The sequence below is a fragment of the Dermacentor variabilis genome, unplaced genomic scaffold (genome assembly GCF_050947875.1).
Source record: "Dermacentor variabilis isolate Ectoservices unplaced genomic scaffold, ASM5094787v1 scaffold_12, whole genome shotgun sequence".
Classification (NCBI taxonomy): domain Eukaryota; kingdom Metazoa; phylum Arthropoda; class Arachnida; order Ixodida; family Ixodidae; genus Dermacentor; species Dermacentor variabilis.
This window is the reverse complement of record NW_027460280.1, coordinates 33,218,341-33,242,889: the sequence shown is the minus strand read 5'-3', so window position 1 is coordinate 33,242,889 and position 24,549 is coordinate 33,218,341. Positions and strand designations below refer to the sequence as shown.

General features: G+C 42.0%; 1 protein-coding gene across 1 annotated transcript in view; it reads right to left on the bottom strand.

Moving 5' to 3' along the window:
- Nucleotides 1–7,072: 7,072 nt before the first annotated feature.
- LOC142566040 (pseudouridylate synthase TRUB1-like) overlaps nt 7,073–24,549 on the bottom strand; it is a 30,627-nt gene continuing 13,150 nt past the window's right edge. Inside the window, exons 5-7 of the mRNA XM_075676749.1 lie at nt 22,132–22,329; nt 10,765–10,821; nt 7,073–9,058 (exon numbers count right to left, since the gene is read on the bottom strand). Coding sequence (XP_075532864.1) covers nt 8,844–9,058; nt 10,765–10,821; nt 22,132–22,329 — 470 coding nt within the window. The 3' untranslated portion in view covers nt 7,073–8,843. The remainder of the gene's footprint in view (nt 9,059–10,764; nt 10,822–22,131; nt 22,330–24,549) is intronic.

The following is a 24,549-nucleotide window of genomic DNA, read 5'->3' as shown; positions in this document are numbered from 1 at the left end:
TCATGTTCTATATTAGATGTTATTTTTTTAAACCGAACTTTTTCCGAGCATACCTTGTCAATCGAAAATGGCTTATCTGACCATTACCTTATTGCACTTTCCTTGCCCATTGTCAAAACTACTGTTCCTAAAACTTCCAATACCAAATCTTTTAAAGATTACACCAGAGCGGATGACGCCAGCATAGTCGACTACATGGAAACTTGTCTTACGTGCTTTGCAGACAGTGGTAGTGATGTGTCTGCACTTTGGACCGCGTTTACTACAATGTGCAGGCATTGCATAGATACATTCATACCCACTAAAACTAAGAAAGTCAATAAAAATACGCCTTGGATGACGCGTGGAATAATACAACTAAAGCGCAAAATCAAACGAATAAAAAAGAAGCATCGACGCACAGTGGATATCACGGAACTCCAAAAACAGCTGTCATGCGCCGTGCGCGATTCCAAAAATTTTTCTTTTTCCACAACATTGCCCAACTTTATAAAAAACGCACCGGATAAGTTTTGGGGATACCTTGGCAATAGCAAGAAGACTATTACGGAAATTGCAATTAATGGAACCATTCTTAACGACTTGAATGCCACCGCACAACATTTTAACACTTATTTTCATAGCGTATTCTCCCGTGCACGGTCAGGCCCACCTTTGAGTTCTGTAGTGTTGGAAGAGCATGAGGCGAGCTTTATATCTTACCATGGCATAGCGTCTATGTTACTCAATTTAAAAACCAAAACAACCCCTGGTCCTGACAACCTTCCGAATGTGTTTCTTAGGCGATACGCCGAAACTGTTGCCAAATTCTTAGTTGTATTATTCAGAGCATCTTTGTTAAGCACGAAAGTGCCTGAAGATTGGAAGATGGCTCGAGTTGTTCCGGTCTTTAAGAAAGGCGATTGATTATTGCTCGAGAATTGCCGCCCCATATCATTAACGTAATCGTGCTGCAAACTTTTCGAGCACATAATCGCAACTCGCATTAATGAATTTTTAGATGAACACTCCATACTAACAAGTGCTCAACATGGCTTCAGAAAAGGTTGTTCTACTACCACACAATTAGTAACAATAATTGATTCAATTGCCAAAGCTTTGGATGCCAACGGTCAAATTGATGCAGTGTTTTTGAACTTCAGTAAAGCATTCGATTGGGTAATTCACAGAAAGCTAATTTTAAAATTAAGGAACATTAATCTTCCGGACATCATAATTACCTGGATTACAGACTATCTGGATAATCGCCAACAGTATGTTTCAGTTGACGATCACAACTCGGGATATCTACCAGTCACTTCAGGTGTTCCCCAGGGCAGTGTCCTGGGTCCATTGCTCTTTCTTTTATATATTAATGACATTGTTACCGTCGTCAAACCAGGAACACAAATAAGGCTGTTTGCAGATGACTGCATTGTATTCCGTACTATTAAGTCCGTGGATGATCAGAAGGAACTTAACTCTAGCTTGAATAATTTATTTTTGTGGTGCGAAGAATGGGGCATGGCTGCAAACATAGATAAAACTGTCTCTCTTCGCATAACGCATAAAAAGAATCCCCTGGAATACACGTATCAAATGAGATCTGTTTCATTAAAGCAAGTTGAGAGTTACAAGTACCTTGGCGTAACGTTCACTAATAAATTTTCTTGGAACCTTCACATTGACAACACATGTTCTTCCGCCTTTCGGAAGCTAACCTATCTGCGACACAAACTAAGAAATGCCCCTTCAAACGTTAAGCTACTCACTTACCTAACCTATATCCGGCCAAAACTTGAATATGCTTGCGTTGCATGGGATCCCTATACTAAAGTCAATGTTAACAAACTTGAGAGAATACAGAGAAAATCTGTTCGTTTTAATTATTCCAAGTTTAAATGTTCGGATTCGCCGTCAGAGCTGATGTTGGCTAACGATATTCCTTCGCTTGAACAAAGAAGACAAAAACACAGGCTAGACTTTTTACATAATCTAATTATTCACAAATTGGCTTTGGACCCTTCACTATATGTAAGTCATCTCTCCACTAGGTATACACGACACCATCGTCCGGATACACTGACCTATCTATGCTAGGACAGACAGCTATAAGTTCTCCTTCTTTCCCCGAACTATTTCTGAATGGAATTCGCTGCCCGCCCCTTACAATATGTGACTGTGTTTTATGTAAGTTTTTGTTGTCTTTTTTTTTCTGTATAGAATGTGTTCTTCCTGTTGAATAAGCGGGGCAGGTCCTCGGCTCTCAAACTCCCTTGCCTTTGATGTGCAATTTCCCTTGCCTTTTTTTTCATCGTTCTGTTTGCACCATTAATTGATTTAGGTATTGTGTTTTGATCCTTTTCACTAAATGTTTGTGAGCAATATATCATTGTAAAGTATATCTATTTTATGAATGTATACGAACGTATCTTGTATATGTCTTGTACTCAATGTCTGTCCGTCCTGCAAGGACCACAATGTGGTCTGCAGTATGTACTAAATAAAAATAAAATAAATAATATATTGGAGCAAATGACAGCGTCATTGAGATATTTCATTGGCCGTTGAATATGTACAAGAATGTAAACAAGGTTCTTGAATGACAAAACCTCATTAACATGTTTGTCCTCAACTTGTTCATTTCATGGCCTTTAAATTTTTCATATCAGCGGCATGTACTGCTTTGCTGGTTTCGAACTGATATAGTTCTAAAGTTCGTGTGATATTTTCTTATTAAGTTATTATTAAATTATTATTATTACTATTATTATTATTATTAAATAGACAAAAAATATGGAAGCATTGATATCAGTTATTTTGGGCACAATTTTTGGCACGTACGAGTATATTCTTCTATTAAAAAATACATATTTTACTTGTTTTGACGGTGCGTAGCATTCAAGAAATCGTTCGCAGCATATTTGGCAATGACAATGCAGTATGTATTGATCCATGAATTCATGTATTTGATCCCTCGACAAATTGTTTAAGAGGAAGCTTTAGCTCGGGCCCAACTCCGACGCGGCCTATTCAAATACATGTAAAAAGCAGAAACGCTTTTCTGAGATAACCCCTGGATCACTTTTAACGAAATTTGTTGCATTTGAGAAAGAAAGTTCAATTCTAGTGTCTGTTGGAAACGGAATTTCGATTTAGGGTCTGAATTTTGTTTAAAATATTTTGAAAAACTCGAAATTTCGAAAAAATTAGTAGCACGACGTTTACAAATTAATAGCTCTGCATCAAGAACAGATATTGCGGTTCTGTAAACGGCATCTGTTAAAACAGTCAAAGCGGACAAATTTGGTACGTCAATTGGTATCTTACGTGAATTGGTTACGTTGTGTTCAAGGGTTCTGCAAAAGCCGTATTTCCATAATACTACATTTTTTTAGAATCATGTATAACAAAACAATTTTGTCCGCTGTAGATATACTATTAGATGCAATTCACAGAATCTTGATATCATTTTTTGTTGTTGAGTTAAAGAGTTTTAAACTTGATAATTTCGTTTTCTGAAAATTTGCGATTCATGCCAATCTTTAATAACAAAGTGACAGCCTAAATAAAAAAATCCATAACCAACAATCACTATAATTTAGGTTTTTCTTTTAAATGCAACAAACCTCGTGAAATTTGGTGCAGTGGTTGCCGAGAAAACGAATTTTCCTTGTACATGTATTTAGATACGAAAACCCGAGCTAAAGATTCCTCTTAAAGGGAAGCTGAAAGGTTTTCCAGAAAAATTGAGTGAACATGTGTATATAATGGTTTTCAACCCTCCGAATTCGAATATCGTATCGAAATTGAGCGAAAGAAAGCGCAAAAATATTTTATTTTGACGAAAAGTGCAGCAGCGGACACGCCCAGCTCGCGCGTCTCGTTTCCGCCTGTGATTGGTCGGGCGCCTCGTGACGTCAACTCTAGGGACCGACCGCTGCCGCTACACATGAAGCGCGGTGCCAGGTAGTTTGGTGCTGTAATGGAAAATTAAGAGGTAATGGAAAATTTAGAGAGACTGCGTTTTTCTGAGGAGTTCGGCGTTACTCCCTACATGTACGAGCCGATTGCGAAGAGCCGGCCTCTCGAAGAAGCAAACGATGCTGGGGCGAGCAGTGCTTTCGACGCGAACGAAAGCGAAGTCTTGGGATCTCCTCGTGTTGGAAATGCTCTTTGGTGAGTATGTTTTCTGCAAAGCGATCTAGTGATCTCGCCGATCTTTCGCCGATCTAGTGAGCTCGTTTCCGGTCAAACAACTGTAGTGTTGTGTTCCTGCATGCCTCCTCGTGGAACGTAAGCGGGGATGCGATCGTCGGCATTTGTGCGCTGTCCAAAGCTGTCGGCAATCTACAAAGACGGTTTAAACGCGTGAAAAGCTTCCCGGTTCATGCAGTACGTGTAGTGACCTTCATCTGTGCGCCATCCGCACACTACTCGTAACCGAAGGCTGCACAGAAAGCCGGCATGATCGGCCCACCACTTCAGTTGATGCTGCGCACGTTGACTACCACTCTACATACTCGCAGACGCCCCAACAAAGGAATGCAGGGTCGATCGAAGCAGATTACGATGGCATGCACGCAGAAACAAGCACGGTCAGGCACGGTCGCGCAGGCTGCGAAGGAACAAAACACTAGAGTTGACGTCACAACACCGCGGTTTCCGCTAGCATCGTCAGCGTCAGCAGCAGCGCGCGGCATTCGACGGGGGGCGGAGCTACAGCGCAATTTTAACCGACGATTACGTCGCTCCTAATTGAAAAAAAAACCCAAATTTTACCTACATGGTTTATAAGGTTCCTGCATCCGTATATGAGCGTCTTATTGAATTCGACAGACTCTTCAGCTTCCCTTTAAGGAGGAGGCCGAGCTGGGGCGTTTCATTTGCTTGTCGATACATGTATCCGTGGCTTAATGGTTTCAATATCAGGCTTCTGTGCTACAGTTTGAATCCTGCCGTCGGACAATTGTAATGGTTATTTAATTATTTATTACGCAGTACACTGTTCAAAATGACGCGTTTACAAAGTCACAAAGTCGTTTGAAGCCAAAAGGACGAAGTTTCGGCAAATCCATGTACTTCGCATAATTCCCATGCTGGTAGAACCGCTCTCATTGCAGCTCCCGTAGACAGTAGCGCCAGGGTTCCCGCTAGTAATTATTGTATGACACTCTGACTCCACCAGCCAATCACAGAAGCAAACAAATCGTCGTAATGCGACCTTTTCAAAATGGCGTCGTACTTGATACCTTCGGAGCGTCTGCTGTTCTTGAAGAGTCTTCATCCGCAGAAGCAATGAGTTATACAACAGACATGGACAAAGTGTATGGAGTCTGAACATTTCACTCTTGGAAAGTCTGCGGTACAGTTTATTTCACTGCTGAGCCCGTTTGATTCATGAAACAGTGCCAACTAAAGTGAAAATTGACAATAAATAGTTGCAGCGAAGCAAGCATTTTATTTCAATTCAATAAAAAATTAGGCTTTCACCATTTCACTATAATAGTCGAGGGAAAACATATAAAACTACATGCTAATAATTTTATTTTCGTGCTTACCGTCTTATTTCAGTAACAGGAAAAGTTGGAAGTACAAACTATTAGGAACAGTGGCTGGTGGTTATGAGGACGTGGGTGGGGCTTCACTGCAGGCCTTAGTTGTATCCGACTACAAACAAAGTAGCGACCACAAAGGCACCGCCATGTTGCTACCTCTCATTTCTGCAATGCTAAAAATATTCAAAATACGATGCAAAAAGAAGCATTTACACGTAGCACATACATATGGACTATGCGTAATGTTCATAGCGTATATATACATATATTTTTTTACAGGTACGATGGCTACTTATAAAATTTTGATGTGAAATTTATGGTGCGTGAAAGGATGTGTTTGCAGGTGCCTGAATTAGATGGCACAACCATAGTATGGGAGGCCTAGTGGGATGCTCAGCATCACATTGATTGCGCGTCTCGTCTGAACTGCATTTTGTCATCTGCACCTACGTGCCTGCACAGAGTAGCGACATGGTGGCGCCCTTGTGGTTACTGAATTCAGTGTATGGATGCTACGAGGTGGTTTTTCTGCAGAGTTGGTCTATGGTGCCCACCACATTTGACCACGCTGGCCCACTACAATTAGGGAGTGAGCGCAATTGTAAGATAAGACCGTAGGACTCCCGCTGGCTGTATCGAAAGTTTTAGGCTTTCTAATGCATGAAGATGTCATGCACTTCACTTTGGTATGTTTGCGTAGAGGAAAAAAGCCATTACTTGATCATGCATGTGTCGCTTGTGCTGATGGCAGCATTGTCGTGCCACATATGCTTGACGCAAATGGAGCTAAATTTAGCCTCGCATGTGGTGTTCATGAGGAGTTATAAGGTCTACAAGTGTGCAATGTGTTGCAGAAATTTCATGCTTGTTCAGCTATGGCGCCCCTTAGTTTGACAGGTATGACCCAAAAATGACGCAAGTAGACTCTGGCGGCAAGACAGGGGGATATCCAACCTCTTTGATGATGGAGAAATGGAGCCTGAACCATCTACGAGTGCGGCGGGCTCGAGTACTGTAGCTCGAGTGTTGCAGGACAGTCTCGGGCCCCACATTTCTGTACCCTAGTGCCTAAACACCCTCTGCAGAACAAACAGGCCCATAAAGAATAGGGAGCGAGTACGATTGCAAAATTAGACCATAGCACCCCCCACTAACTGTAAAATAAATTAAGTTTGTAAGCTTTCTAATGCGTGAATAAATGTAGCTTGTTTATTTGGTTACGTCATCTCTGTACCCTAGTGCCCATACGCCATCAACAGCACACACAAGATGTTTCACATACCCCACTGTAGCTATGTCCCTGATACAGCCTACCTGATATTTTTTTCATGGTTGTAGACATGAACTTGGAAGATCAATGCTTCAATTTTCTACAATTCCACAGTGGGGAACAGCGATGCTCCTTTCAGGGAGCATAAATGTTCATCTTGTACTCTCTTTACCAGGCTGTGTCCGATGTCAAAGGGGGTTACAAATTTCATGCAAGTGCTTTGAGCTCGTCGTCTAAGCAGCAATTACTCTTTTGACACAATAACAAGAGCTTCTAATGTCACAACGTTTATTTTTATACACTTCTTGAACTTGCCAAGGAAAGCATATCTGACCATTCCTCAAAAGTTAATTCTGCATCTTCTGTTAGTGAACCCTTTGCCTTTGAAAATCCTGTGCTCCTTTTGTAGCATTGCAGGTTTTACCTAACTCACAATTGGCAGCTAGCATAACACCTGATGCTTACCATGGCATCACATACTAAAAGTGCAGCTACAGGACACTGAACATAGAAGCTAATACCTGATTTTACATTGCTTCATTTTTTATGCTTGGAATAAAATGGTGGAACATCTTTCTTGCAGCAAATCGATTAAGCTGACAAGAGACAAACCTAAAAAAAATTGCTGTGAAACTGTGAGCCTTTTTTCATTTATTTTGCATCATTTGTTTCGCCATGCAGTGCTCACACCTTCATTCACAGAGCGCACTCATGTAGTACAAAAAGCAACCATGCAATGCACAAAAGCTTCCAGTAAGGCACAACCTCATTAATGACAGCAACACCAATGTCAAATCATTTAGCTCCCTGCTTGTCTAGCAATACTTTGGTACCAATGCCAAGAGAGTACCGCTTCTGAAGCAGTACTTCTGAAGTACTTCTGAAGCAGTCATTCGGCTTGTGTTAACGCTTTTAAAAAAGCATGAATTTAACAGCTTTCCTTGTCTGTCCATAAAAAACGACCAGCAATAACACAGTTGACTGTATTTTATGTCAATAGATTTTTTAAACATGAAGATCACATTGTCCTATGCTGGCTGCTGGCCTTGCTTAAACAACTCAACCTATGTGTTATGCTCTCCATACAAGTAAGGCTCATCAAATTAGGTTATGTGCCTTCATGCACTGAATATACTGTTGTAGAAATACTAAGTCTGCCAAAGAAAATGTTTGCAGTTATAATTTTAGAATGCTTTAGTAAACAGTGTGAAACTTGCAAATCCCAGAAACTGATATAGTTCACTCCAGTATGCCCATAATTTGGCTCTAAATATTTATGGATGCTTGCTAGAAAGTACAATGGAATCTCAATAAATGGAAATTGCTCAAATGGAAGCACCACTTAAACGGAACACTATCCTCATAGTTGGTTAGTTTTGTATTCATGCAATTGTATTCAGCTTTGTCTCTCAGTAAATAGAACTCCTAATAAATGTAACCAATTAACTCTGCTCTCTTGATGTTCTGTTTAAAGAGAGTCCACTATATTAAGTCACTAGTACTTGCAATCAAATCTGAGCAAAACAGCAGTGTGCAAAATTATACACACTATGTATGCAAGTCTGCAAATGTCTGAACGTTGTAATTTTGTTGTTTGCCACAAGAGTGCCTGGGCATCTGTTCGTCCCAGTTATAAGGCAATGACATAAAAAGATTTCAAGCAAATAAACATGGTGGCTATAGACATGTTTTGCAGAACCTCTTGCACTCTTAAAAAAAAAAAACACATTTTTAAGGATCATTTGCAATGTATATTTCTCGTACAACATCCAAAATATGAGTTAGTAGTGGATTGCAAACTCTGCATTGTTAGCACAATTCTCTTTGCAAAGAAAGATACCAAATCTTTCGTTAAACTCAAAATGTGAATTGTATTCATACCTGTTCTTCCCTCTCTCTTCTTTTTGAAGACTAATAAAGGAAGCAAAGAGCAAATACATGCTGAAGATAAATCAGTGTAACCTTATTGTAAACCTGTGCATTTGATAAATCAGTGTAACATAATTTATTGTAAACCTGTGAATTTCCAATTTGTGTTAAAAGTACCTCGCGACATTCTTGAAGTGGTCAGCTTTGTCCTTCATTTCCCTTCGAACATCTTCAATATGGGCGGACCAAAGGCTACGCAGCTTCTCAGATGTCACTCTGGCTTCTTCCCATGTCCATCTGTAGCTTGGTAGTGCATGCTCAAGTGTGAAGGGACCGTACTGTGTCAACTCCATGTGTGTCACATGAGCACAGCTACCCAATGCTGTAAACAGCAGACAAAAAGAAAAAAACAAAAGATGCAGTTTTGCCTGAAAGTCGAAGCATTGATTACGATATAAAACTATTAAACAGCTATATAAAGTAAGGTTAGTAGTTTTATCAGGTGCATAAATTGCTATAAGCATTTGCTTACTAACTAAATTAACAAGCATGCTGTCACATACGCACAGGCAAACATGAAAACAACTCAATCGATGAGCACAGACACTCGCTTTCAGAACGCTAGCATGATGACGAGCAGCAGGAGTGGCGAGCGAATTATCTTCGTGCTGCCTCTCACTTCAATATGAACTATGCACGCGAGAAAACATCGCACAGGAAGCCATCACCTATCTTGGGCCGCCTAGCCATCAAACATATCGTAAGGTGCCTCCGAGATAGGGTGCAGGCAGCCGCACATCCCAGACAAGGGCGAAATTTTCCTTCAACTACAAAGCTTTGTTTCTGAGAAACCCATGTGCGTTTCCTTTGTAACTTCATGCTACAGACGGGTGGATGTCCATTTTTCCTTTCAAGAGGACATGTGCACCAACCTGCTCCCTTCCCAAACCCCTCCTAGCACGCGCAAGGAGACGTCGCTGCCTCACGCCACCATCCTTCTCAGCTAAAGGCTGTTTCACAGGGTGCGAGTTTCATTCAACGACACAGCTATTTCCGTGGCTCCGCAGCTGCCTGCCAAATTGGTCATGCTGTTGCAGAGTCGTAGCGATTGGAGCAATTTTGTTGAAATTGGGCTTTTCTGGTGATGTTTATTTTATGACCTGTTGTGCAGGCATCTCCGAAGTTGAGAAATAAGCAATCGTAAATGTATAATACTATTAATGACAATACATCTTATTCTATTTGCATACATCTTATTCTATTTTCAAGTAACGACATTCAGGTGTATTTCTGTGTTATTTTATTGTAACAACAGAGGTGTGAATATGTACATTCAAAGCTGCATTCAATTTTGGGCACCGCTCTCATGGAAATCACACTGTTGTCAATGCATGTGAAAGCTGGCAGCGACAATTGCTCAGCAACGTGTGCGGCAGCAGCAAATTTTTTCGCTCGAGTCGCTGCATGTGAAACAACCCTTGCAACATTTCTCTTGCATCTATAGCATACAGTGCACAGCCACTATGCTATCAAACTTGGACTTTATATGGAACCTTACAGCAATGCCAACAACGATGGCAGAAATTCGCCTGGTGTGTCCGTGTAATTGCTATCGCAATAAAAGAAGCATTAACCCTCCACATTCAGATTTCAATGGACATAAAATGTATGCTAAGTTAAGCTGTATTAGTAAACTTAATTTCTAGAATGCCAAAAATATCACTACATTATTACGTGCAGAGGCTAGGCCAGAAGATACACAGAAAAGAAAGATGACTGGCAATGCCCCCTTTAAGTTCCCGTACCAGCTTCCTCTGACGTTGCACTTTTTATATTATCTCCTACAGTTCAGCTAACTTTTTGCTGGCACATATAGATTACATTGCATTCTAAAGGAACCAAAGGCTCACCCTATGACATCTACAGAACTTTTGCCTGCACTAGAACAGCTCAAATACAAGTGATGCATTCCTATAGGGCTTGAGAGAGGAATTGCATTTTGTTCATTATATTCATTATTTATATTTAATTATATTGTTTTTTATCACACGGAGGCTCAGCTGTATAAAGAGAATGCAGAGCACACACCTTTTCCCAAGTCGTGCACAAATACTCGAGGTGAAAAGCCCGGCCCGCACACTATTTCTGGAAAAAAGAGTGAGAGGAAGAGAGTAGAGAGATACATGAAAAATTACCTTTTCTTAACTTCAGTAGTATGAATGCTACTATTCAAGTAGCTAAGAAATTGTTGGACACTTGAATGGTCTACTTGTTTAAAGTCTGAAATAAGCAGAGTTTGTTCTAATCCACTTTAACTGCCCTGCAACCTATTTAAGCCACAATGTAAAAAAAAAATTCTCGAACATAAAACAAAAGAGACAAAAGGTGGTGGCTTCTAGCAACACAATAGCAGTAGTAGAAGATGTCAGGAAGTGCATATATGTACCAATTAGTAGCGGAATCATTTATCTAATTGGCAAGCTTATGGCTAAAATTCTAGTTGTGGAATTTAAGCCCCACTGCTCACGGCGTGTTCATTTACCATGAATCTTGAGACTAGTGCCAGTTTCAAGATGTTTATTCATCAAACACACTAGCATCCTGCAGTGCGCCATGCTGAAGTAGAACATGAGGAAGGTATTTTGGGAAAAAATTATGGGATATTATAACATATCCCATTGCCGAATTTAGTTTTCTGGAACTGGTACAGCGCAACATACAAGGGAAGAAACAAGCCGAGCCGGCCAGATAAAGGAACAGAGCGCTGACTTCCAACTGGTTTATTAGCGAGTTGCACGAAATATATACCTGCAAGAAAGCATCAGGACAAGTCATCACAACACTTCACAAAATGTCACACCGATAGAAGGCTACAACATCATGGGTCACAGAACGCGCAATTTCATCATGCCACCTTAAAGTGATCAAGAAATCTTGCTTCCTGTGGAAATAGGTGCAAAGATGGCACGCTAACGCACATGCTGCCAGCCCTTGCTATGAGATCAGCTTCAATGATCTCCCGGGTAAGTTGTGATCGGTGCTTTTTTAGCACTTCACACCGATAAAAATTCCGATTTATATCCACAGTCGCGACAGTGAATTGAAGTGTCCCTGTATAGCCCGGTGCACATTGTAATTATGTTCTTTTAGCCTTTCATTAAGGCAGCGACCAGTTTGACCTATATATCCCTTCCCGCATGACAGTGGAATTGAATAAACAACTCCAACAATGCATGACTGAAAACGCTTCTTGTGCATAGTCGAACAGACAGTAGTGTGCAGATGGAACACATTTATGACAGTACAGAGCCTGCGTAGCGTAACCAGCACAGAAAACACTAATTCCACGTTACCCTTGCGGCCAATCTTTTTTAATCAGTGAGAGACGTTATGCAAATATGGTATTACTACCAGCCTCTTGTGATCACTATTTCTTTGTTGAGCTTCCGTGACACTATCCTCCTTTAGCTGCTTTAATAGCTTTTCAGCTATGGCCGACAGTAGTGTGGCCAGGTACCCAGCGCACAAAAGTCGATGAACTTGCCCTGCAAAGCTGTGCTGCATGGTATGATGACAGGATTTCCCGAGGGCATTTGTGAGACAAAGATTAGTTATGCTTCGCTTAACTAGCTTAGAATGGGTTGAGTTAAATGATAAAAGAGGTTTTCCGTTTCTTGGTTCATACATCCAGCATACATGGTCATGTGAAAGAAGTAAATTGAGGTCTAAAAATCTTAAGCTGTTGTCGGTGGGCATCTCATGGGTGTAAACAAGCGGATGGAAGCAACTGTTAAAAGCTTTCACAATTTCGTCTGATGTGGGCAGGAAAGCAGCGTTGTCGCAATCTACAAAGACCAAAAAATCATCTACAAAACAGCATACTTTGACGACACTTTGTTTATCTAGCATGCTCAATAGCAGCCAGTCATGACGAGCAAGGTAGATGTCACTTAAGACCGAGGCCAGGCTTGTTTCTTCCCTTGTATGTTGCGCTGTACCAGTTCTAGAATGCAATACCAACTCGCCCCAATCCTCAACCCTAGTGCTCAATTTATGATGGGTATCTCCAGACTTGTGTTCGTCTCAGAAAAAAATGATGCCTGAACATTGGCTGTCTTAAATTTTACAACTGCCATAAATTATTATAAAAATGTTATTAAATTGGAAATGCATTAATAAGTTATCAAATTAAGGCAAATTGTGCTGACATCCCAAGTTCACAGTAGCAAAGTTTCTGTTGCTTAAAAAATTGGCTTTTTTATCAATGCCATGTACTGTCATTAGGAGCATTTTTTTTCTTTTTCCTAAAATACGCAGTGTCTCAAAGGCCTTTGAACATCTACTTCTAAATATAAGGTTTGGACTATTCAGTGGGGCATTTAACTAGCCTAGGAAAATCTTTAGAGGCAGAGGACTCCAGCTTGCATTGAGATTAACATCAGATGGCTTGTATGTGACATTACAGATTAGCCAGTTGGTCTATAAATAATTCCTAAGAAATGCACAAGAAAAGAAGTTCTGTCTTTCTTGTCACTGTTATTTTTTGCGCCGTTCTTAAGCTTGGCATATTACAGGTCTTTTATTGGAGAACAGTTCGCAGCTTCCACAGCAATAGTGAAAATAAGAGATAAGTAGGTAGCATTGAAGTGCAACTTCCCACTGTCCTTCTGGTGGTCCAACATGGCAGTTGCATTCATGCTAGTGCAAGACATATACTATAAAGTGACCTTTAAAAGTAGCCTTGATTTAGGTGTTATAAAAGCACCTAAGCTGCAAATTAAATTACATGGGTCAATTACTTGGATCACTGGGTATGTGCCACTCTTCAATCAACCTCTTTCATGCCAACTTGAGTCACTGGGTAGTCCGTGGTATCACGGGTAGAGAGCATCAGGCTGCTGTGTTCAGGGAACTGAGTTTGAAACCAACTGTGGGAACCACCTGGGTCACTGGGTATGCGACACTGGGCATGTGCCGCTCTTCAATGAACCTCTTTCACACAAACTTGGATCACTGGGTATGTGACACAGAGTATGTACCACTCTTCAATCAACCTCTTTCATTCCAGCTTGGGTCACTGGGTAGTCCGTGGTACCACGGGTAGAGAGCATCAGGCAGCTGTGTTCAGGGAACTGAGTTTGAAACCAACTGTGGGAACCACCTGGGTCACTGGGTAAGTGACACTGGGCATGTGCCGCTCTTCAATGAACCTCTTTCACACAAACTTGGATCACTGGGTATGTGACACAGAGTATGTACCACTCTTCAATCAACCTCTTTCATTCCAGCTTGGGTCACTGGGTAGTCCGTGGTATCACGGGTAGAGAGCATCAGGCTGCTGTGTTCAGGGAACTGAGTTTGAAACCAACTGTGGGAAACACCTGGGTCACTGGGTATGTGACACTGGGCATGTGCCGCTCTTCAATGAACCTCTTTCACACAAACTTGGATCACTGGGTATGTGACACAGAGTATGTGCCACTCTTCAATTAGCCTCTTTCATTTCAGCTTGGGTCACTGGGTAGTCCGTGGTATCACGGGTAGAGAGCATCAGGCTGCTGTGTTCAGGGAACTGAGTTTGAAACCAACTGTGGGAACCACCTGGGTCACTGGGTATGTGACACTGGGCATGTGCCGCTCTTCAATGAACCTCTTTCACACAAACTTGGATCACTGGGTATGTGACACAGAGTATGTGCCACTCTTCAATCAACCTCTTCATTCCAGCTTGGGTCACTGGGTAGTCCGTGGTATCACGGGTAGAGAGCATCAGGCTGCTGTGTTCAGGGAACTGAGTTTGAAACCAACTGTGGGAACCACCTGGGTCACTGGGTATGTGATACTGGGCATGTGCCGCTCTTCAATGAACCTCTTTCACACAAACTTGGATCACTGGGTATGTGACACAGAGTATGTGCCACTCTTCAATTAGCCTCTTTCATTCCAGCTTGGGTCACTGGGTAGTCTGTGGTATCACGGGTAGAGAGCATCAGGCTGCTGTGTTCAGGGAACTGAGTTTGAAACCAACTGTGGGAACCACCTGGGTCACTGGGTATGTGACACTGGGCATGTGCCGCTCTTCAATGAACCTCTTTCACACAAACTTGGATCACTGGGTATGTGACACAGAGTATGTGCCACTTTTCAATTAGCCTCTTTCATTCCAGCTTGGGTCACTGGGTAGTCCGTGGTATCACGGGTTGAGAGCATCAGGCTGCTGTGTTCAGGGAACTGAGTTTGAAACCAACTGTGGGAACCACCTGGGTCACTGGGTATGTGACACTGGGCATGTGCCGCTCTTCAATGAACCTCTTTCACACAAACTTGGATCACTGGGTATGTGACACAGAGTATGTACCACTCTTCAATTAGCCTCTTTCATTCCAGCTTGGGTCACTGGGTAGTCCGTGGTATCACGGGTTGAGAGCATCAGGCTGCTGTGTTCAGGGAACTGAGTTTGAAACCAACTGCGGGAACCACCTGGGTCACTGGGTATGTGACACTGGGCATGTGCCGCTCTTCAATGAACCTCTTTCACACAAACTTGGATCACTGGGTATGTGACACAGAGTATGTGCCACTCTGCAATTAGCCTCTTTCATTCCAGCTTGGGTCACTGGGTAGTCCGTGGTATCACGGGTTGAGAGCATCAGGCTGCTGTGTTCAGGGAACTGAGTTTGAAACCAACTGTGGGAACCACCTGGGTCACTGGGTAAGTGACACTGGGCATGTGCCGCTCTTCAATGAACCTCTTTCACACAAACTTGGATCACTGGGTATGTGACACAGAGTATGTGCCACTCTTCAATCAACCTCTTTCATTCCAGCTTGGGTCACTGGGTAGTCCGTGGTTTCACGGGTAGAGAGCATCAGGCTGCTGTGTTCAGGGAACTGAGTTTGAAACCAACTGTGGGAATCACCTGGGTCACTGGGTAAGTGACACTGGGCATGTGCCGTTCTTCAATGAACCTCTTTCACACAAACTTGGATCACTGGGTATGTGACACAGAGTATGTGCCACTCTTCAATCAACCTCTTTCATTCCAGCTTGGGTCACTGGGTAGTCCGTGGTTTCACGGGTAGAGAGCATCAGGCTGCTGTGTTCAGGGAACTGAGTTTGAAACCAACTGTGGGAATCACCTGGGTCACTGGGTAAGTGACACTGGGCATGTGCCGCTCTTCAATGAACCTCTTTCACACAAACTTGGATCACTGGGTATGTGACACAGAGTATGTGCCACTCTTCAATCTACCTCTTTCATTCCAGCTTGGGTCACTGGGTAGTTCGTGGTTTCACGGGTAGAGAGCATCAGGCTGCTGTGTTCAGGGAACTGAGTTTGAAACCAACTGTGGGAACCACCAGGGTCACTGGGTATGTGACACTGGGCATGTGCCGCTCTTCAATGAACCTCTTTCACACAAACTTGGATCACTGGGTATGTGACACAGAGTATGTGCCACTCTGCAATTAGCCTCTTTCATTCCAGCTTGGGTCACTGGGTAGTCCGTGGTATCACGGGTTGAGAGCATCAGGCTGCTGTGTTCAGGGAACTGAGTTTGAAACCAACTGTGGGAACCACCTGGGTCACTGGGTATGTGACACTGGGCATGTGCCGCTCTTCAATGAACCTCTTTCACACAAACTTGGATCACTGGGTATGTGACACAGAGTATGTGCCACTCTTCAATTAGCCTCTTTCATTCGAGCTTGGGTCACTGGGTCTCTGCTGCTTGCCAATAAACCTCTTTGAGGCCAACTTAGGTCACCGGATACTTGCCACTGGGTATGTGCAGCACTTCATATTAATCAGCACAACAAATAAAACATGTCACCAATTACCCATTATAAGATGGGTTGATAATCACCAATCATCTCCAAACGATGGATGCACCGCCAATTTTTTTGCGTATCAACACTTCAGCAGAAAACTTTATAAAGTTACAAAGACATTACAAGTGAGTCTTTAAAGGATACAAGGAATGACCAATACTTAAAGGTTCTTGAAACATCAATGTACAAACTATTTCGGTATTTCTTGGTGAGGAAATGCTCAACTACTGATATGCACATAGTTTTCACACTGACTAACACAGCTGGCAAGGTACCTTGAAGCCGGAGTATCAAACCAAACAAAAAAAAATACTGAAAAAGGAAACAAAATTTATGAATCAGAACAAAACCAGAACATAACAATTTTTCTTTTGCTCTAGCATAAAATTGATAAACAAAAACTTTCGATTCGCTCTGACCACCTCAAGAGCTTTTCATCCATGCACTAACTGCATGTGCCGCTCAACTATGCTATCTCACTTGTAAGTGCACACTAGCTTGCAACACTGAGTGCACACACAGAGCACCACTGATTTTTTGTACAAAATAAATTTATGCAATTTTACTTTAATTATTGGGTTATGCGAGCGAACATAAATAGATTCAAACTAGTTCGGACCATTAATTTACCACCCTGGAGTTGAACCAAAACTAAACCCTTTTTTTGAAAAAGTTTTGGCTTGACAGTCAGCTTGAAATCTTTTTCTTCCATAACAGTTACGCAATAATGGGATGTAATATTGTAAAAGATACAAAGATATGATTCTCACAATATCTGATAACTTCCTTGATCCCCCCCCCAAGGTTATTAACTTGATAAATATAACGTCAGCAGATGTAACATTTTGTTAAATCTGATGCACTGAATGTTGCACAATTAAAGTACTGCAATATAAAGTATAAATTCATTTCATACGGTCTAAGCCTCAACCACTGTTTATTGTATAAGATGTTTTGATGTTGTAGTGCTGCCTCAAACTAATGTACTTTTGCGGGAAGTACAAGGTTATCACAGAGCAAGGATAAATTGGAAGATAATTTTTTTTTGCTGATATTAAAAATTAGATTTTGGCATTTTACATGAAAAAACACACTTTTATTGTAATAGGGGTATGTGGATTAATTTTGACCACTGAGAGTTCTTTAATGTGCACCCTATGCCCAGTTCACAAGCACTCTTGCATGCCGCCTTTATCGGAATGCGGCTGCCGTGACCGAGATCAAACCTCATGCTCAATATAGCAACATCATAGTCACTGAACACCACAACATTCTTTTTTCGTTTTTAATGCAGTGTACTTCACTGCATTGATGATAACGTTACACAAATTATGTAAATAAGGCCATGTGTCACCTACATAAAGCATTGAATGATCTCAAAAGGCAGCAAGGAAACAGTGTTCCAACTCTGTTTTCTGTTCCTAACAAACATGCAAGAACATTATTGAAATGTGCAAGAATTAAAGTAACAGGTGATGCGACAAAACAATGCAGTCGTTCATGCGAGACTGATTTCCATAGTTTCACAAGGCAAGTTCCACATCAGGCTAAAAACATCACATCAATTTTGGTATATGGAACAGCTAAAGAAGATGAATGCACTTGGAAGAAACAGTAAGAAAGCAATTCAAGAGATCGGAGAATTTTGCAATGACAAAGAACATATCCAAGAGTGAGACCACTATATTTTTGTATCATACATAAATTATCTGTTTGATTGCTGTTTAGGAGCGTTTTGGCAATCTGTGCCATATGCATGTGTTATTGCAGTCACACACAGCTGGCATCAAACTATTCAATTAGAGTTGGCAGTAATAGCACCTGTCCGCTGCATGCCTTTGTCACTGCAATACTACAAGATTCTTCTATAAATACGCAAATTGTCCCAAACTTTAACAACGACTCATGTTCAGTGTCAAAGGTTTAATATTTGAAAAATTAACACAGTTTCTCGCTCTCTTGTTCCATGAATATATTTTTTCAAATCAAAGCTTGCCATCTTTTCCCGGGGACTATTTTTTTCCAAATGGGCGAGTGCGAATTACTATCACTTACTTCAACATCAGGCAATTTGTCTGATATTTCTAGCTAGGTGATAAGTTGTGGGCACTGTTCGAATTCTTTTATTACTGTAGTATTGCTGGAACGCATAAAAAGTCACAAAGATAACGTTAAAGTACTGCAATCTTGACATATATGCAACTGTGAAAGTGCTGGCCATGCAACTTCGTGAAATCACCGACTTCTGTGCTGAATTTGTGCTCCTCATGGACTAAACAACATTGAGCTTACAGACTTCCACTATGATCATCTACCTCTACCTCTACATCTACAATTTGCCCAGCAATACTAACGTTACTTAAACTGAATTTAACTGAACTGTTAAAACTTAATTTTAAAAATACTGAGAAATCAACACATTACTTTTCTAGCTTTTAGGTTCTAGCTGAAAAGTTCTAGCTATAAAAATAATCAAGCCTAGTTTTATTAATTTCAAGTATGGATACACCTGCAATGGTCCTCACCAAATTAGACCAGCGCAAAGCCTTTTTTTAGAAGTTCTTGGCATTAGGTTAACCTTTAACACTGACCTCTGTCGAGTGAGGCTAGGTTAGCAGGATTTTCCAAGGAACTATCAGACATTGTTCGGGATATCATTGGCCTTAGTGAGATTAGAAGAACTGGTGAGGCTTATACAGTGCTGACTAACGGCCATGTCCTCTGCTATAGAGGTCTCCCAGATAAGAAGCAACATGGGGTAAGATTCCTAATCCATAAAGACATAGCAGGCAACACTGACGAATTCTACAGCATTAATGAGAGGGTAGCAGTAGTCGTAATTGAACTTCAAATGATGTATAGATTAAAGGTAGTACACGCCTACGCTCCAACATCCAGTCACGATGATGATGAAGTAGATCAGTTTAATGAGGATGTAGAATTAGCGATGAGAAAAGTGCAAACTCAGTATACAGTAGTAATGGACGACTTCAATGCAAAAGTGGGGAAAAAGCAGGCTGGTGAACAAGCAATTGGCAAGTACAGCGTCGCTTCTAGGAACGCTAGTGGAGAGATGCTGTTAGAATTCGCGGAAAGCAATAAGATGCAAATAATGAACACCTTCTTCAGGAAGCGTAGAAACAGAAAGTGGACCTGGAAAAGCCCTAATTATGAAACAAGAAATGAAAGTGATTTCATACTTTCTGCCAACCCCAGCATAGTGCAGGATGTAGAAGTGTTAAAATGTTAGAAGGGTAAAGTGCAATGTGATCATAGGTTAGTGAGGGCTAGGATTCACCTCAATATGAAGAGAGAAAGAGTAAAATTGGTCAAGAAGAAACAGGCCAACCTAGATGCAGTAAGGGTCAAAGCAAACCAATTCAGTCTGTTGCTAACAAACAAACAAACAAACAAACTGAGGCATGAAGATGACATAGGGGCAATGAACGCAACCATAACTAGGCTGGCTTCAGAAGCAGCAATTGAAGTAGGAGGTCGGGCACAAAGGCGACCATTAGGTAAGCTCTGCCAAGTAATGAAAGGCCTCAAAGAAATGACAAAGAATGAAAGTGTCCAACTCAAGAGATAAGATAGAATTTGCGGAACTGTCAAAACTGATCAACAAGGCAAAAATAAGGGAAATTATAACGTGAGAAAGACTGAGGAAGCAGTAAAAAATCAACACAGCATGAAATTAGTGAGAAGGAAACTTGGCATAGGACGAACCAAGATGTATGCACTGAAAGATAAGCAAGCGAACATCATCAGCTATCTCGAAGGTATAGTAAAAGCAGCAAAAGAATTCTGTACTGACCTATACGGAACCCAGAGGAGCCACGATGCCTCCATTCGAAGCAGTAATGAAGAGGTTGCAGAGACTCTTTCTACAACTAGCGATGAGGTTAGAAGGGCCTCGTAAAACATGAAAAGGGGAAAAGCAGCAGGAGAAGATGGAATAACAGTCATAATGCTTGAAAAACTGGCGGCTCTCTATACGAAGTGTCTACCGACTTCAAGGGTCCCAGAAAAATGGAAGAATGCAAACATTACACTAACCCACAAAAAGGGAGATGTTAAAGTATTGAAAAATTATAGGCCCATTAGCTTACTCCCAGTATTATATAAAATATTCACCACGATAATTTGCAATACAATAAGGGCAACACTGGACTTCAGTCAACCAAGGGAACAGGCTGGCTTTAGGAAGGGATATTCTACAATGGATCACATCCATGTCATCAATCAGGTTATCGAGAAATCCGCAGAGTACAATCAGCCTCTATATATGGCTTTCATAGATTACGAAAAGGCATTTGATTCAGTAGAGATACCAGCAGTCATAGAGGCATTACGTAATCAAGGAGTACAGACCGCTTACGTAAATACCCTGTAAAATATCTACAGAGGTTCTACAGCTGCCTTAATATTATACAAGAAAAGCAGGAAGATACCTATAAAGAAAGGGGTCAGACAGGGAGGCACAATCTCTCCAATGCTATTCACTGCCTGCTTGGAAGAAGTATTCAAGATATTAAACTGGGAAGGCTTAGGAGTAAGGTCAGACGGCGAATATCTCGGCAACCTTCGGTTTGCTGATGACATTGTTCTATTCGGCAACACTGCAAACGAGTTACAACAAATGATTGAGGACCTTAACAGAGAGAGTGTAAGAGTGGGGTTGGAAGATGTCGAATATGCAAAGACAAAGATAATGATGAATAACGGGGGCAAAGGAGCAAGAGTTCAGGATCGCCATTCAGCCTTTAGAGCCTGTGAAGGAGTATGCTTACCTAGGTCAATTAATCATAGGGAACCCTGACAATGAGAAGGAAATTCACAGATGAATAAAAATGAGTTGGAGCGCATACAGCAGACATTTTCAGCTGTTGACTGGAAGCTTACCATTACCATTTAAAAGAAAGGAGTATAATCAGTGCACTTTACCGGTGCTGACACATGGGGCAGAGACTTGGAGATTGGCAAAGAAGCTTGAGAACAAGTTAAGGACCGTGCAAAGAGTGATGGAATGAAGAATGCTAGGTATAACATTAAGAGACAGAAAGAGAGCGGTTTGGATCAGAGAGCAAACGGGCATAGCCAATATTCTAATCGACATTGAGAGAGAAACGGTAGCTGGGCAGGTCATGTAATGCACAGGTTAGATAACTGGTGGACCATTAGGGTTACAGAACGGGTGCCAAGATAAGGGAAGTGCAGTCAAGGACAGCAGGAGACTAGGTGGGGTGATGAAATTAGGAAAGTCGCGGGTGTCAGTTGGAATCGGTTGACGCAGGACAGGGGTAATTGGAGATTATAGGGTGAGGCCGTCGTCCTGCAGTGGACATAAAACAGTATGATGATGATGATGATGAAGTATTTCTTAATAAACGGATGGCAACAGCCTTCAACAAGTTTTTCTCAGCCATGGGGATCTTACAGCATCCCAAAAGTGTATGAGCTCGAACATGAATGCACTCAGGTTTACATATCTTTTTAAGTGCTGTTTTCATATCCTCGCCGATGGCTTAACGCCCTACCCTACTTCACATTTATGTTATTAACATGGTGTTACAGCCCCATACTTATTTGTTTCACGTGCGCTGAAGAATGCATGAAAGGATTACCTAGTGAAAAGTGAGGCAGATTAAGCGCAGAACAGCTGATGCTATGACAAATGGCCAGATGCTCCATGACGGCAACATGGTTTCGTATGGGCTGGTTCTCTGACTGAGGCAAAGGCCCATCATAAGGGCTGACTGCCTGTTTGATTTGACCAAGGAACTGTGGGAACATCTGCATCAACTTTTCTTCTGTTATGTGATCTGTAACAAGAGTTTCAGCAGCCACATTCAAATATAAGTGAAGAGGCACATTCCCATGACATTCACTGCAATACACATGTACACAAAACACATCTACACATATGTACACCGGTGGCGCAAAAGTGAACAGAGGGTGAATTTGTGGTATGCAAGTCAGGAATAGCAACATGTCTCTATGCAACTATGCAAGTGCCACCATTCCACTTCCCATCTACTAGATAGAAAACAAATGCTGTTAGGCTATGTTTAATTTTCGTGCCATACGTACTGCCTGTACAAGTTTCCACATCCATGTCCTGCAGTTGCAATGAAAGCGAATGCTATCAATTTGCATTTGCTAGAGCTCTCACTCAGAATGAATGACACAAAGCAGCTAAAATAGCACTACAATGCCCATGGGCACAAAATTATAAGAACAAAGTGCCAAGGGTTTGAAAAGTTGAACACAGGATATATTTTCAAGCAAAACTGTGGGCTCCCAACTGCACATACACTAATACAGTGGAACCTCATCGATATGGTCCCATTATGTATGTTTTCCCAGTGCCAACATTTGCAATCGAGAACACAAAAAATTACCCAATAGGGTTACACTCATTTTCTGCCGGTTCATACGTTCCTGGAAAACAAAATTTTTCGGCAGAAACGTTCAGTATGTCGCCAAACTGCGATTGTATGATACGTTTTCCGGCCGCTAGATCCCATGTAATTAAGAAAACGGCGCCGCGGCAGCTGCACCGCAATACTCGTCCGGTCGACTGGCGTCAAAACGCCGGCGCGCACTCGGTTTCTCATTCCGGTACCAGCAAATCTCCTCCCGGGTCGTCGCACGCCGCATTCACAGCTATCGCCGCCAAACTTATCGCGATAAGTATCTTCGCCCATCTGTTTTACAGCGCGTGGTGCGTAGTGCTATTGGTAGCGTACTGCACGCTTTTAATAGGCGATAATCCAAACGCGCAGCCGTTCCCTGCTGCAGGGGAGCGATGTGGGCATTACGTTTCGCTTCGGCGGCAACCGGCGTCGCCCACCAGCTCAATTTCGTTTCGGTTTCCCGTCGCCTTCTTAAATCACGATGCAAAAGGAAAACAACAAAACGCATCTCGGGTCGCCGGAGCACTACCTGCTCGACGCGCATCGGCGTCTCGTGCAGCAACGATCCGCGCGACACTTCGCATTACGTTGATGTCAACAATAGTTGAGTCTGTCAAATTTTTTTTTTTTACTTCGGATCGTATGTTTTCCCGTTTAGTATGTTTCTTCTCGCGGTTTTCCCCCCAAACGAATGAACGAGGTTCTACTGTATTTGGTCCAGAATTTAAGAGGAAGCTTCAGCTCTGGGCCAACAGCCTACCTACTCAAATAGATGTAAAACGCAGAAATGCTTTTATGAGGCAGCCCCCCCCCCCCCCCCACCTATTGCAAAAACCAGCGTCTTCCAGTGCCTTCCAGTGTGAAAGCAGCGCGTTTGTTTTTTTTTTTTGTTTTTTTGTTTTTTGGCACTGGATCGCACTGGAGACGCTGGCGCTCGCTGGATGTCACTGGGACACCAGTGAGAATGCTGGATAAGAGCTGGGTCACACTGGACGAGACGCTGGTTTCACTGCCATGACGCTGGGGCACACAGGTTTGTGCTGTCAGTGCCTCCGCACTGGCGCTGTACACGCGCTGGTTCTTGCAGGTTCGTGCTGGAAACTGCGCTGGTTGCGTTTGTGCCGCAGTGGTTCCAGTACGCAAGGAGTATAGGCGCTACTGAATATTAAATACTTTATATAATTTCTTCACTTGGTGCTATCCTAAATAACGCTATATCTTTGGGTCATAAAAGTCTATTTCGTGTCGCAGCTGCTTGGAATAAAGGTGCGTGAGCTGCCCTGTCTATGCATGCATATTTGACACTGAAGATTACTTCTTTTTGTATTTTCCTTTTTGACTGAGCAGATAGCTACATTCTTGAACGAAACCATATAAACGTAGAGGACGCCTCGTTTTTTAGTAGCTTGTACGTAACCGATGACTGCGAGTTCTCACCATTGTCGCAGTGAAATTTAAGTCGAGCTGAGATAACACTACCAGGGGACATTAAACAGACCGAGCATATGCAAATACTAGGCATGAAATTTTGTAAAAGTGGCGTTTAACCTCACAAGTGGCGAGACGTCGTTCAGACGCGTTCGAACAGACTCCGAGTTCGAAGCCTACAGCTGATTGATATTATCG